At 37.7% G+C, this 16,285-nt stretch overlaps 2 protein-coding genes across 4 annotated transcripts in view; one reads left to right on the forward strand and one right to left on the reverse strand.

Moving 5' to 3' along the window:
• PTAR1 (protein prenyltransferase alpha subunit repeat containing 1) overlaps positions 1-16,285 on the reverse strand; it is a 424,325-nt gene that overhangs the window by 175,019 nt on the left and 233,021 nt on the right. The gene's annotated exons all lie outside the window — the stretch shown is intronic.
• Positions 1-16,285, forward strand: part of CFAP95 (cilia and flagella associated protein 95) — an 85,957-nt gene that overhangs the window by 57,302 nt on the left and 12,370 nt on the right. For 2 of the 3 annotated variants that reach the window (XR_007719735.1, XM_050760924.1), the window contains one exon: positions 9,425-9,482. The exons of the other annotated variant lie outside the window; for it this stretch is intronic. Coding sequence is in view for 1 of the 2 variants with exons in the window: in XM_050760924.1 (XP_050616881.1) it covers positions 9,425-9,482 (58 nt within the window). In the remaining variant the exon portion in view is untranslated. The remainder of the gene's footprint in view (positions 1-9,424; positions 9,483-16,285) is intronic. 3 annotated transcript variants of the gene reach the window in all.

The following is a 16,285-nucleotide window of genomic DNA, read 5'->3' on the forward strand; positions in this document are numbered from 1 at the left end:
ATATTTTGTTGCCAAGTATAAATGGGATTTTCCTACTTTGATTATGCTTTCTAATTTCTTGTTGCAGGTATATGGCTATGCTATTTTTGTATATTGATCTTTTATCCGACAACCTTGCTGAAACTTGCCTATTGTTACAATTTGTAGATTCTCTAGCATTTTGTAAAATGTAAACAACTTTGTCATCCATGGAGGATGACGATTTTGTTTTTTTTATTCCGATTATGCTATTTGCTGATGTTGATTTTGCTGGTTTTTCTTGTTTTACTGGGTTTTCTAGGCTCTCTAGTACATTATTGAATAGAAGTGCTAATGGAGGACTTCTGTGACTAGGAATATTTCAGGGGAGAATTTTCATGAGCTTAGTTTTTATTCTTATTTTTTGTGTTCTTCTCTTAGTAATGTTGCCTTGTTCTGTTCATTTAAAGTATGATGGATTTTCCTGGACTAGCAGCAATCATAGATCATTCTATCCCAGAGGAATGAAAACTTTCGGCAGTTTGCTCAATATCTTAGTTCAAGAGTGCCCTCTTCAGTTCTAACAGTGAAGTGAGGCTTGTTTAATTAATGACACGTTTCCAGGGTGGTAAAATGTAGGAGGGAGTGATGTTTACTGATATCGTGATACGGTCTTATAGCCCTAGGATCCTTATTTTCTTGTGTTTTATTTCTTATTTTTCTTTACCTTCTAGTTGCCCCCTTCCTCTCCAGAAGCAGTGTCTTCCCAAGACTATAACTGTGGTCCTGGATACTTCCTTGAAAAGTCATGCTTCAGATCTTCTGGTCTCAGACCTGTTCTCATGATTTCCTCATCAGAAAAGGGCATTCTCTTTCTGTGGGTGCTGTCCTCTGTGTTCCACCTCTGCTAGAGACTTGCCACCTCTCCTGTCTTCCATGTAATCCTTGCCTGATTCTGTTTCAGCGTGGGCTCTGATTTGACTCTACTGATTCTGGACTGTTCTACCTACACGTAAATTGAAGTTTGTGGTATTCCCTATCCTTCACTATGCTCTACCTGTGGGCAATTGTGTAGTTTTATTTGCTTTACTGTTGACCCGTATAGTTTTGGAGGATGTATGTAGATATGTGGATTTAAGGAACCAAAGGGTTGAGAAATGTGTGTTGCAACCTTCCTGCATAACTGGATTTGCCATTTTATTTCTGTGATTCTGGTCTTTTTTTGCCTTACATATTTGTATAAGGCTGTTTTTGCATTGAAATAAAGAAATCCCTGAGACTGGGTAATTTATAAAGAAAAGAGGTTTAACTGGCTCACAGTTCTACAGGCTTTACAGGAAACATGGTGCTGGCATCTGCTTAGCTTCTAGGGAGTCCTCAGGGAGCTTTTACTCATGGCAGAAGGTGAAGGGGGAGCAGGCACGTCACATGGCGGAAGCAGGAGCAAGCAAGAGAGTTGGGGGGCAGGAGCTACACACTTTTATATGACCAGATAGTGTGAGAACTCACTCACTATTATGAAGATGGTACCAGGCCACAAAGGATCTTCCTCCATGACCCAACCACCTCCCACCAGGCCTCACCTCCAGTATTGGGAATTACAACTCAACATGAGATTTGGGCAGGGACAAATATCCAAACAGTGTCAATATTCTATATGTTGTTAGGTTTGTTGACATAAGATTGTTATATACTTTCTTGATGACTTGCTGTTTTAATCAGTAGATAATGATCTTTATAACTAGTAATTTTTGCTCAAAGTCTCTTACATAGGGTATTAATTTAAGAATTCAATTTCCTTTGGTTAATATTTGCTGTTGTTGACCAAAAGACCACCAGGATGGCTCAATAGTAGAAAGGAGAGCTTTATTGGAGATATTGGTTTGGAAGCTGGGAAGAGAAAGTCTCCAGCATGGACAAGGGGAAGCACAGGTTGGGTTTTATGCCTCACAGGGCCTGAATCATGCATATTCAGGAGACGAGGGAAAAGCTATACATATTTATGAGGGAGCTGTGTGCGTATGTAATGGATAAATATGTATATGACATACATCCTATGTTCACTTTGGGACTGGGTTTTAACATTAAAATGAGGTGGAATTTGGCTCTTCCTATCAAAAGGTGAGCTTTAGGGCACAAAGACAGTTTATGCACAGCCTCAATCAGTTGGCAGGAACTGGTTAAAGGTCTGCAATCACTTATCAGAGAAGAAAGTTTGTAAGGCCAGTCCTCTATCCAGTTAGAGTCACAGTGATTTGGATTGTAAGTCAGAATTAGGACAATTGGCCTGACATCTCCTATTGTTAGGATATTTAGTGAGAATTTAGAAATTTGCAATGCCAAACTGTCCCTGAATCCCCAAACCATAGGTAACTTTTTGTTTTTTTTTAACCTTAGGTTCTGTCTTAGTTGATAAAGGGGTGTCTATTTTGGTCTCTCAGATCGCACTGTGTATACTTTTATATATTTTTGTTTTGGTTTTTTATTATTTTATGTTTAATCTTTGTGGGTACATAGTAGCTGTATGTATTTATAGAATACATGAGATATTTTGGTATAGGCATGCAATGCATAATAGTCACATCGTGAAAAACTGGATATCCATACTCTCAAGCATTTATCCTTTGTGTTACAAACAATCCAGTTATACTCTTTTAGTTATTTTAAAATGTACAATTAAATTATTATTGACTATAGTCCCCACATTGTGCTATTAAATACTAAGTCTTACTCATTCTATTATTTTTTGTACCCATTCACCATCCCCACCTCCCCAGTGTACCACCCCCTCCCTGCCCCGACTACCCTTCCCATCCTCTGGTAACCATCATTCTACTCCCTATGTCCATGAGTTCAGTTGTTTTGGTTTGTAGATCCCACAAATACGTGAGAATATGTGATATTTGTCTTTTTGTGCCTGGCTTATTTCACTTAACATAGTGATCTCCTGTTCTATCAATGTTGTTGCAAAAGACAAAATCTCATTCTTTTTAATGGCTGAATAGTACTTCATTGTCTAGAAGTACCACGTTTTCTCTATCCATTCACCTGTTGATGAATTCTTAGGTTGCTTCCAAATCTTGGTTATTGTGAACAGTGCTGCAACAAACTTGGGAGTGCAGATATTTCTTTGATACACTGATTTCCTTTCTTTTGCATGTATACCCAGCAGTGGGATTGCTGAATCATATGATAGCTCAATTGTTAGCTTTTTGAGGCACCTCTAAACTGTTCTCCATAGTGGTTGTACTAATTTACATTCTTACAACAATATATAAGGATTCCCTTTTCTCCACATCCTTGCCAGCATTTGTTATTGCCTGTCTTGTGGATATAAGCCATTTTAACTGGCATGAAATAATATCTCATTGTAGTTTTGATTTGCATTTCTCTAATGATCAATGATGTTGAGTACCTTTTCATATGCCTGTTTGCCACGTGTATGTCTTCTTTTGAGAAATGTCTATTTGAATCATTGGCCCATTTTTTGATGGGATTATTAGATTTTTTTCCTATAGAGTTGTTTGAGCTCTTTATATATTCTTGTTACTAATCCCTTGTCAGAATTTTCTCCAATTCTGTGGGTGATCCCTTCACTTTGTTGATTGTATCCTTTGCCATGTAGAAGCTTTTTAACTTGATATGATACCATTTGTCTGCTTTTGCTTTCATTACCTGTGCTTGTGGAGTATTGCTCAAGAAATCTTTGCCCAGATCAATGTCCTGGAGATCTTTCCCAATGTTTTCTTGTAGTAGTTTAATAGTTTGACGTAATCAATTTAAGTCTTTAATCCATTTTGATTTGATTTCTGTATATGATGAGAGATAGGGGTCTAGTTTCATTTTCTGCATATGGAAATCCAGTTTCCCCAGCACCATTTGTTAAAGAGACTGTTTTTTCTCCAGTGTATGTTATTGGCACCTTTCTTAAAAATGAATTCACTGTAGGTGTGTGGATTTGTTTCTGGGTTCTGTATTCTGTTCCATTGGTCTATGTGTCTGTTTTTATGCCAGTACCGTGCTGTTTTGGTTACTATAGCTCTGTAGCATAATTTGAAGTCAAATAATGTGACTCTTCCAGTTTTGTTTTTTTGGCTCAGGATGGCTTTGGCTATTCTGTGTCTTTTGTTATTCCATATAAATTTTAGAATTGTTTCTTCTATTTCTGTAAAAGATGTCATTGGTATTTTGATAGGGGTTGCATTTAATCTGTAGATTGCTCTGGGTAATATGGACATTTTAACAATATTGAGTTTTCCAAGCCATGAACATAAAATATTTTTCCATTTTGTGGTGTTCTCTTCAATTTCTCTCATCTATGTTTTATAGTTTTTGTTGTAGAGATCTTTCACTTCTTTTGTTAATTCCTAGGTATCTAATTTTATTTGTGACTATTGTAAATAGGATTAAGTTTTTTTGAAATTTTTTTTTTTAGATTGTTCACTGTTAACAAATAGAAATGTCACTGATTTTTTTTTTTTTTCTTTTTTGAGACAGTCTTTCTTTGTCGCCCAGGCTGGAGTGCAACAGTGTGATCATGGCTCACTGCAACCTCTGCCTCCCAAGTTCAAGCAATTCTCCTGCCTCAGCTACCTGAATAGCTGGGATTACAGGTGTGTGCCACCACACCTGGCTAATTTTTGTATTTTTGTAGAGGCTGGGTTTCACCATGTTGCCCAGGTTGGTCTTGAACTCCTGGTCTCGAGTGATCCACCCACCTGGCCTCCTAAAATGCTGGGGGCTTGAGCCACCACGCTCAATCTGCCACTGATTTTTGTATGTTAATTTTGTATCCTGCAACTTTACTGAATTTATCAGTTCTAAATTTACTGAATTTGTTTATCAGTATACTTTTTTGGTGGTCTTTAGGATTTTCTAAATATAAGATCATGTCATGTACAAACAAGGATAATTTGACTTCTCCCTTTCCAATTTGGATGCCCTTTATTTCTTTTTCTTGTCTAATTGCTCTAGCTAATATTTCCAGTACTATGTTGAATAACAGTGGTGAAAGTGGGCATCCTTGTTGTATTTCAGATTTTAGAGGAAAGGTTTTCGGTTTTTCCCCATTCAATATGACACTAGCTGTGGGTCTGTCATATATAGCTTTCATTAGTTGAAGTATATTCTTTCTTTAATCAATTTTTTGAGGATGTTTGTCATAAAGGGATGTTGAACTTTTATCAAATAGTTTTTCCATATCAATTGAAATGACTGTATGATTTTTATCCTTCATTCTGTTGATATGATGTATCACACTGATAGATTTGCATATGTTGAACCATCCTTGTATCTCTGGGATAAATCCCACTTGATCATGATGAATGATTTTTTTTAACATGTTGAATTTGGTTTGCTAGTATTTTATCAAGTATTTTTGCATCAATATTCATTAGAGATACTGGCCTATAGTTTTCTTTTTTTGATATGTCTTTGTCTGGTTTTGGAATCAGGGTAATACTGGCCTCTTAGAATGACTTTGGAAGTATTCCCTCTGCCTCTATTTTTCAGAATAGTTTGAGTAGGATTGGTATTAGTTCTTTAAATGTTTGGTAGAATTCAGCAGTGAAGCCCTCATGTCCTGGGCTTTTCCTTACTGGGAGAATTTTTTATCTTTGATCTCATTACTTGTTATTGGTGTAAGAGTTAAAGAGGAAAGAAACACAAAAAGTGGCTCAACCGTCAAAGACAGGTTTATTTTGGAGAATAAAGCTGAGAGGGGCTTCTGGACGATTTCAGTTAGGAGCATTCCTCTCTTACAGACTAAGAGTATTTAAAGGTTCAGAGCTAGAAAACTTATTGTAGGCTTGGAATATTTCTGTGTTGGGAAGAAGTTTATTGCAGGGTTGGAATGTCTCTGGTCGGAGGGGAGGTTATCTTGGGGCTGACATCTCTCTAGTTGGGGAGGGGTTTATCTTAAGGTTGGAATGTTTCTGGTTGGAGATGTCATTTGTGGTTTATGATCATGCTGACCTTAGCCATTAGGCTGATGCCCTTTGGATTTAGGCAGTTTTTGATCAAAGTGAACTTTAAAATGGCGGTGTTTGTCTCAGATGGCGATGCTCCTGCTCTGTCAACTAGTCTGTTCAGGTTTTGGATTTCTTCATGGTTCAGTCTTGGTAGGTTGTGTCTAGGAATTTACCCATTTCTTCTAGGTTTTCTAATTTATTGGCATATAGTTTCCTGTAGTTAATGATCCTTTGAATTTCCGCCCTATCAGTTGTAATGTCTCCTCCTTTTATTTATTTGGGTCTTCTCCTTTTTTTCTTATCTGGCTAAAGGTTTGTCAATTTTGTTTATCTTTGTCTCCTTTTTTGGGAGGCCGAGGCGGGCGGATCACAAGGTCAGGAGATCGAGACCACAGTGAAACCCTGTCTTTTACAAAAATTTGGGTCTTCAGGCTCCTTTTTACTTCTGAGGCAGTCCCGGGCTAAAGGTTTGCAGTCATCGTTTGTACTCCATCTTTTAAAAAAACAATTTTTTTAAAAAATCATTCTTTTGTATTGTTTTCTTCATTTCAAATTCATTTATTTCTACTCTTATTATTTCATTTCTTCTATTAATTTTGGATTCAGTTTGCTCTTGCTTTTCTAGTTCTCTAAGATGCATCAATAGTTTATTTATTTGAGGTTTTTCTTCTTTTTTGATATAGGCACTTAGCTATAAATTTCTCTCTTAGTACTGCTTTCACTGTATCCCTTAAGTTTTGGTATGTTGTATTTTCATTGTCATTTGTTTTAAGAAATTTTTCAATTTCCTTCTTAATTTTTTCATTAAACCACTGGTCACTGAGAAGTATATTTTTTAATTTCCATGCATTGGTATATATTTTTATATACTTTTACTTTCAAGCTTCTTTGAAAGTAATTTTATTTTATGTATAAAAGCAGGTAGTTGGTAATTAAAAATTGTTTTTGTTTTAGAGACAGGGTCTCTCTCTGTCACCTGGGCTGGTACTGCTATAGCTCACGGAAGCCTCAAACTCCTGGCCTTAAAGGATGCTCCTGCCTCAGCTTCCTGAGTAGCTGAGAGTACAGGTGCAAGCTACTAAGCCAGTCAGCATAGGAGTTTTGACCTGCTCCCTTTTTGACCTGGGCTGGTTCACCCCTCCTTAGGCAATCTGGTGGTCCTGCTCCTGGGAGGTCACCATACTGATGTTGAACTTAGTGTGGACACCCCATAGGCATACAGCACTATAGCTCAGAACCCCTGGGCTCAATTGACCCTCCTGCCTCAGCCTCCTGAGTAGCTGGGACCATAGACACATGCCACCGAACATGACAAGTAAGAGTTTTTTTTTTAAAAAAATACAGTTTGATGTTCAATTTAAGTCTGAGAAAATATTTTCACTGATAGGTTTAACCTCTTTATTTTTATTATAAGTGCTAAGATATTTAATTTTATTTTTATGATTTTAATTTGTTTTATGAGCAGAAATAATGTCTCCTGTTCCTTTTATTATCCTTTCCTGACTCCTATTAGATTTGTCTTTTAAAAAAACCATTTGATGGTTTGAAAGTTACATTTCTAATTTGTGTTGTTTTAATTATTAGTACTCAAACTCTAGCGTACATCAGAATCACCTAAAGGGTTTGCTAAGATATGTATTGCTGGGTCCCACCCCTAGAGTTTCTAATTTAGTTGTTTTGTGGTGGGACCCAAGTATTCGCATTTCTATTCCCAGGTGCTGCTGCTACTACTCGGGAAATCACACCCTGAGAACTTGGCAAGAATTGGTGGTTACCACCCGGGTATCCAATAGCCCGTCTAAGTTGAACTTGTTATTTTGGGATTCTTGTTGGGTTCTGTGACTTTCTCACCAGCTCAGCCATGCATTAAAATGTCTTAAAATTTCCTTTTACCCTGGTTTTTCAGTATGCAATACTCAGAGGAGTTTTTTTGGCCATCCAGTCCCATAATATTGCCAGGAATGGCGGTGGGGTTTTAATTTCTCATAGGAGAATAATTTTTCTCCCACCGTGAACTCAAGCAGAGAGAAACTTTCTTGCAAGTTTCTCTGGACTGCTAGCTGAGGTTTCTCTGGTTTATTTTATATGGAGGTATAGCCTTTACAGATTCTTGGTTATCATTGGAGTTTAGTTCTCTGCCTCCTGTGAATCTAAGGCCAAGTCTCTTACTCTAGATGTGTAGTTCAAACGCCACATCAGTTTATGGTTTCCCATTGTAGTGACTATCCTCTTCAGCTCTAGCACCCTTTCCCTTTTGGGCTTGGCTATACTTGTAGACCTTGGGCAATAAGCATGGATGTATTTCATCCAGCATTTCTGTGTGTTTAATGGGGTGCAGGTTGGGGATGCTATGTAATCTCAGTCTATCTGGCTGTCCTCCATTATTCTTCAGCAGTCACCTGGCAAAGAATGTGGGTCAAAAAGCTCATAGAGGCAGGAAGTTGGTGATAAAGATAATCCTTATAATGCAGAACTCCTGAGCTCAGGGACTTGAGCCTGGGTTGCCACAAATATCACTAGTACAGGAGAGTAGTAGGTGGTGCTAAATTGGAGGTATAGTAGTCTCCCCTTATTCATAGTTTTGTTTTCCACAGTTTCAGTTACATGAGGTCAACTGCAGTCTGAAAATATTAAACAGAAAATTTCAGAAATGAACAATTTGTAAGTTTTAAATTGCATGTGGCTCTGAGTAGTGCCACAAAATCTTGTGCCATCTGGCTTCATCCAGTTCAGGACATGAATCCTCCCTTTGTCCAGTGTCTCCACACTGTCTACTGTCCCTGGCTGTTAGTCACTTAGTAGCCTTCTTCATTATTAGATTGTCATGGTATTGCAGTGCTTGTGTTCAAGTAACCCTTATTTTACTTAATGATGGCTCTAGAGTGCAAGAGTGGTGGTGCAGGCATTCAGATATGCTAAAGAGAAGCTGTCAAGTGCTTCCTTTAAGCACTTTAGGTGCTTAAAGATGAAAGTTCTCAACTTAAGGAGAGCAAAAAAAAAATCGTATGCTGAGGTATCTAAGACCTATGGTAAGAACAAATCTTCTATCCTTGCAATTATAAAGAAGAAAAGAAAAATTCATGCTAGTTTTGCTATTGTACCTCAGACTGCAAAAGCGAAGGCCATAATGTTTGATAAGTCCTTAGCTAAGATAAAAAAAGGCACTACATTTCTGGGTAGAAAACGTGAACGGAAATGTGTTCTAACTGACAGCAATTGGATTCAGTACTATCGGAGGCTTCAGACATGCACTTAGGGGTCTTGGAACATATTCCCTAAGAATAAGGGAGACTGCTGAAATTGAAGTTGGGGGTACCCTGCTGGTGGTGGGTAATACTATATACAGAGGCTGGGGCAGTTGAGGGATTTTAAATTTTGATTAGGGCCAATCCTTCCTGAAATGTTTTTATTTCATGTAAAGTGTATATCAATAACAATTTAAAATATTTTTCTTTTTGAAGTGATTCTTTCCTCAAACATTGACTTATCCCTCTTAGGTATGCACTGACAACGTACTCAGAAGATTATGTTCCACCATATGATTATCAGCCACATGTGAGTACAAGAGCCATAGTCTTCTACCTATTTGTGTACTTGAAGTGATTCTTTGCACCTAGTATAGTCAAACTTGGGAAGGAAGGAGAATATTTTACATTTATTTTGAGATGTTAGCTGTTTATTGGAGTCATGAGAATGTTTTATGGTTATGATTTATTTTTGGATGTTTATAGATTTCAGGGAAAAATACTGCAGTATCTAAAATATATTAGACACTTTCTTCCTCATCTTGTTTACTTGTCCCCTCCCTGAATTCAATTTATCTGGAATAAGAACCCACTTTCTATTCATTTGTATTGCATCAACACATAAAAGTAAGTGGCTTAATATAGCTCTGGGAAATATGTATGTTAATTTAAGAATGTCCAGTTTAAAACTTGAATGTATTTGTACTTTACAAATTATGCAACAGAAACAAAACAAGGCTGCTTCCAATTAGCCTTGTTCTGGAAGTCTTAACCAGGGCAGTAGACATGAGATAGAAATAAGATATTTAACTATTGATGAAGAAGAGAAAAACATCTTATTTTCCAATAGTGTAATTATCTATTGAGGAGAATCAAGATATTAAACTGAGAAGTAATTAGAATAAATAAGACAATAGCTTTCCTTCACATCAGCACTAACCAGTTAATAAATCATAAAAGAAAAAAGCATACAAATTATTATTAGCGACACAAATTCAAAATTCTTTAATGAGGAAAGTTTCACCAAGATCAATAAAAGATAACGTGGCAGTTTATCTCCAAAGATGGCAGAGCTTCCTGTTGGCACAAGCCACTCCCCATTTAGGGTAACGATTCCTCCATCTCGAGTTGAGGTGATCAGTAGAACATGGCAAAAGTGACTGTGCCAGTTATGAGCTTAGCTTTAAGATTGCCTCCACCTTTTAAGCCCTGAGCCACCAGAGAAGAAATCCAGGCTACTCTGTTGGAGGGAGAGGCCGTGGGAGGAACACTGGCAAGCTTGACTTATGAGTGAGGAAGCCATCATGGATAATCAGTTTAGCAGAGCCTGGACTCCAGCTCTGGCTTCCATCTGACTGCAACCCATGAGGAATCACAAGAAGAAACTGAAGCCATTATCTGTTTGTTTTAAAATATGAACCAAAACATGACTGAGGCAGATATCTCAAATAAAAAGGAATAGCTACCATTTTAGGGAACTGGAAAACTAAACTAATTATAAACTAAATTTATAAGTTTAATATAATAAAATCCCAATGGATTTTGTTTTATTTGTGAATTTTAAGATTCCAGGAATTATTTGAAAGAACAAACAGATGAGAATAATCAGAAATGTTTTGAAAAGATAGCAAAACCGATTTAGGGAAGTAAGGGATTTAGGACGCCACCTTCATTATATGCTACATTCTGATTTTTTTTTTCTTATTTAAAAAAATAATATTTAAGACATAGAAACAACAAATGTGGTAGTTTATGGTTTAATATGCTTTATATATATAACTCAAATATATTGGCAGGAGAAATGTAAATGACCCTAGAGAAATGAGCAAAGGAAATATATGGGCTGTTTACAAAGTAGGAAATATAATCAACTAACTAGTAAATATAGGGAACATGCTCCATTTACAAACAATAAACAATATGAATTAAGACAAAAAGATTTTTCTTTTTGAGAATAAAATTGGCAATATTTTTAAAACATACTGTTTGAGGCTGGGCGCGGTGGCTCAGGCCCGTAATCCCAGCACTTTGGGAGGCCAAGGCAGGTGGATCACTTGAGGTCAGGCTTTTGCAACCAGCCTGGCCAATGTGATGAAACCTTGTCTCTACTAAAAAAATACAAACATTAGCCACATGTGGTAGTACGTTGTCTGTAATTCCAGCTACTTGGGAGGCTGAGGCAAGAGAATCTCTTGAACCCGGGAGGCGGAGGTTGCAGTGAGCAGAGATTGTGCCACTGCATTCCAGCCTGGGTGATGGAGTGAGACTCGGTCTCAAAAAGGAAAAAACAAACAAAAAAAACACTGTTTGACCTAATAATTCTTTTTCTAGGAAACTTCCCCAAAGAAAAGTAATTCGAACTAGCAATGAAATTCATATGCAAATATATTCATCACTGAATTATTTATGATGACAAAACTTGGAAAGTACCTAAATATTTAGTATTACTGAAACTGCCTTTGCAAAAGTTACAGTAAGAAGGGAAATGTGACATAATTGAGTCCGTCTTGCTTCTACCAGGCTGAGCTGCTTTTGCTCCTTCTTATGTGGAGGCCATAATAGTTCTTTTTCTGAACTGATATCCTCGTTCGTAAATGGAAACCATATTTGTAAATACTAACAAAAGGTCACAAGGTTAGACTTACGGTGAGGGCTTGAACTTTGCTAAAGAATAGGCATGGTTAAATAATTACCTGGCATTGCTTAACTTGCTTTTTTATACATTGCTTACTGCTCCAGAGCCGTGTAACAGGGGTCACAAGATTTATAACTTCCCCAACTACTCACAGATAACTTCATTATTGTGAAACCTAAAGAACAGGTCTTTGAGATATTTTTCAGATTTAGCTTTTCAGCAGACAGAGAAATGTTGCCTGGTCCTGAGATCCTCTCCTGGTAACTGACTCAGCTATGCAAAGACAGTTTAGACACTCCTGTGATTTCATTCTCAGCCTATCTTTTCAGTTCCCCAGGTCCCAGCCCACCAAATTATTCTTAAAATATCTAGCCTCTGAATTATTGGGAAGGTAGATTTGAGAAATTTCTCCTGTCCTTCTGCTTGGCTGGTCCTTGATAATTAAACTCCTTTGCTGCAACACCTGCTGTTCTCAATGTATTGTTTTTTGAGGGCCGGCAGGCAAGAAGAATCCATTGAGCTGTAACATTAGGAGTAGTATTAATCAAGTATGTTATAAGCATATGATGAGTTATTGTGCAGCCTTTATAGTCTCCATAGATAGTTCTTAGTGTCTTGATAAATCTTCATTTAAGGGTAAAAAAATTAAGTTACAAAGTTGCATGTATATTTTATCCAAACTACATACAAATATGGAGAACATTTTAAAAACTGGGGAAACTGCCAAAATGCTAGCACAGTTGGCCAATGAATGTTGAGATTCTAGGTGACTTTCTTCATCTTTACACTTTTTAGAATTTTCCAATGTAACAAGTGTGATTGTTTATCATCAGAAAAACCACAAGGAAAGAAACATATTATTTTAAAATGCATTTCAGGTCCATTTTCTTATTTACATGGGATTTGGCTATATCTTTAAATAAAAGACATCTAATTAAAAACTCACAAATTTCAAAGGACTAAATATTATAAATATAAATAATGTGGGATGTATTCTCAGGGCACAAAAATCATTAACCATTGCATTATATATTTATGCTTTTAATTTTTTCAGCATTATTTTTAATATTTCTCATGTTATTTGTTTCCACATTAACAGCACAGCATACCATGACAGTTGTTTGCCTTTATTTGCAATTTTGTTCATTTACTTCTAATGTGTTTTCCAAAGTAATTGATTTTGAGGCATGTTTTTAGCACTGCTTCTGACACCCACATTTAATGAATGCTTGCATGACATTGTTGTTGGATACAAATAATTTTTAATTATAATAATAGTGGATGGTTAAATAACAGAGAATAGTTATTGAACTCTAACAGATGTTGTCATGCACATAAACAAGTGTATAATTCACACATACTGAAAAAGGAGGGAATATTTTCTTGCTAGAGACTTCACCATGTGGCCTTGCCATGAACACAGTCACCATTCATTCAGTCTACTACTTCCGCTTTGTGCAAGTTTTGAAGAAATCTGAAAATATTTGGATTTATATTACCTCAAATGTTGTGCATAAATTGAGACTTGATTAATTTTTATATTATGGTCCCTTACATTTGCTTAATCCACATTTGTATAAAGTGGGACAGCACTATAGAAAGTTAAGGGAATGCAGGTTATCATTCCATAGCTCTAAGCATTGGTAAGGAAATACAGAGGATTAGGAAGCCATGAAGTCATTTCCAAGGAAGGAAATGGAAGAAAATTGCAAGCTGTTTCTTTTGAACTTCTCCTCTTAAACTAGATGTTTATTACAGCTCATCTCAATTTCAATTAAAGATACGTTCTCTTGAAAGCTCCTCCATCATCTCCCAAAGAACCAGAACAGAGGAAACGTTGGAAAGAAGGCACATTAGAGAACTGGTTCAAAGTTGGCTGTTAGAAACTGAGAAAGTTTTTAACAGATAATTGTTTAACAATACGTGGACAAGGCATCCACGTATTGTTTCATGGTAAAGAAGAAACTATATCCCTTTAACAGCAGTTATTCCCCGATATGGCAGGATTGCCTGTCCTACTACTGGGACTCTACACACTGGTATGGATGTGGCATTGCTAAAATATTGAGATTTCTGTGCTGCTTAGAAATGAACTGTGGCCTCGAGTCCCCCAGGACCCTGATGTCTTAGCCTCTGGACTTCTGGTTGCATTACGACTTTCCTGGGCCCCAAGCCCTTTTGCCTTCATGGGCTCCTTCTTCCATTAAAACAAACAAACAAACAAACAAACATAGTTTACAACTGAGTTGATATAAAGACAAAAATAATCCAAGTAAAATAATTCTCCTTTTTTTGGGGGGGGCATTTAAAGCTTATTAAAGAAATATCTAAACTACCTATTGGATACTATGCTTATTACCTGGGTGACAAAATAATCTGTACACCAAACCTCCATGACATGAAATTTACCTAAATAAACAAACCTGCACATATGCCTCTGAACCTAAAACAAAAGTTTTTAAAAAAGAAATATATGCCGGGCGCGGTGGCTCACGCCTGTAATCCCAGCACTTTGGGAGGCCGAGGCGGGCGGATCACAAGGTCAGGAGATCGAGACCACGGTGAAACCCCGTCTCTACAAAAAATTACAAAAAATTAGCAGGGCGCGGTTGTGGGCGCCTGTAGTCCCAGCTACTCGGCAGGCTGAGGCAGGAGAATGGCGTGAACCCGGGAGGCGGAGCTTGCAGTGAGCCGAGATCGCGCCACTGCACTCCAGCCTGGGCTGGGCGACAGAGCGAGACTCCGTCGCAAAAAAAAAAAAAAAAAAAAAAAAAAAAAGAAATATATTTTTAGGCTATATTTCTCATTTTCATTTCATAAAAATTACCCATCTTTTCTCCCCTCTTTTACGCAGTTTGAATCCTTGCCTATTTTTGACTGTGTTACTGTATTTTATGGCCATGTGATGTGACCACGTCATTCTTAACCCTCCTGAAATTATTTCTAACATACCAATGACTATTGTTATCACACAGTGTTCTTTTTTTTCCTCCCCCACTGGGAATTACTCTTGGACTTCTATGCCCTATTTTAAGACACATTTTCTGTGTAATAGCTGTCATCAGTTTCTTTGCTCTGAGGTGTTTATGGATATTATATTATCAGCATCATTTCCAGGCTTAGCTTTGAGTTTCTACAAAGTTTTTCTTTTTCAAAATGGCATCTGCATTTTTTTATTGTGGTAAAATATGCACAACATAAAATATACATGACATAAAATTTATTATTTTAATCCTTTTAGCATATAATTCAATGGCATTAAGTAATTCCTGTTGTTATATTCATTTTTAGAGATTCAGATTTTAAAATAAATTAAAATATGTTCATGGGCCCCTAAAAGTATTGTGAGCCCTAGGCACTGTGCTTTCTGCGTCTGACGGCTAAGTTGTTTCAGCCTGGACTTCCTAGAAGCCAGATCAGTACCTGACTGACTGGGGGCCTCTAGAACTTACTCAGTTGGCTTGGCTGAGAAATACCATCCCAGATAAAGATGCATCTTCACTAAAAATCAAGAGTTGGTCATGGAGGAATTACCATTAGGAGCCCTTTATTGTTTAATTAGGATTTTTTACCTCAAAGATACTCCCCAAAGAGGAATTGCCTTCAGTTTTCTATTTCCTAATGATACGGACAGGAGGTAGGGAAATACTGGGTAGAAGAGGGAAGTCCCCAGTGAGGGTCACATCCTCAAGCCTGGACCTATGGCCCAAAGTGAGAATACGCATTTCTGTTTTCCTGCCTGAATGTTGCCTTTTCCAAAGCCACTCTGGCCTGCCCCATTCCCCATCCTGTACGTATAAAAATCCTAGGCCTCACCAGCAGAGCAGCAGAGGAGAGAAAAGAAGCAGTTGGACATTGGAGAGAAGCAGCTTGATTTCAGAGGGATAGTTTGTTGGGAGGACCTCAAAGAAGAGTTCAGCCAGGGACAGCCGAACTCTAGGGGAAGATTATCTTCCCAATCCATCCCCTTTCCAGCTCTCCATCCCACTGAGAGCCACTTCCACTGCTCAATAAAATGCTCCACATTCACCATCTTCAATTTGTTCGTGTGATCTGATTCTTCCTGGACACTATCTTCAATTTGTTTGTGTGATCTGATTCTTCCTGGACACTGAACAAGAGCTCAGGATACAGAGGGTTGTCACACAGAGCTGTTAAACACTTAGCCATCCGTGGATGGCAAAGCTAAGACAGTACACTTTAACACACACCCTCAGGGGCACTGTGGGTCGTTGGCAACCCCTAGGCACTTCCATGGGCTCACACAGATTTCTGCTCCTGCTGGTTTCCCAGAAGCACTCATCCTAGCCTCTGCACTCACTTACCTGTGTGCTCCCCTACCTGCAAGGAGTTGAGAGCTGTGGGCTGAGTAAGCAAGCCACCCCCTCATGAGTCCCACGAAAGGGTCAAGGGAGCTATCCCATTTTACTAGGAAGGGTTGCCCACCAGGTGCCTTAAAAACAAGACAAGAGAAAGAA

This window comes from Macaca thibetana, chromosome 15, assembly GCF_024542745.1.
Source record: "Macaca thibetana thibetana isolate TM-01 chromosome 15, ASM2454274v1, whole genome shotgun sequence".
NCBI lineage: Eukaryota > Metazoa > Chordata > Mammalia > Primates > Cercopithecidae > Macaca > Macaca thibetana.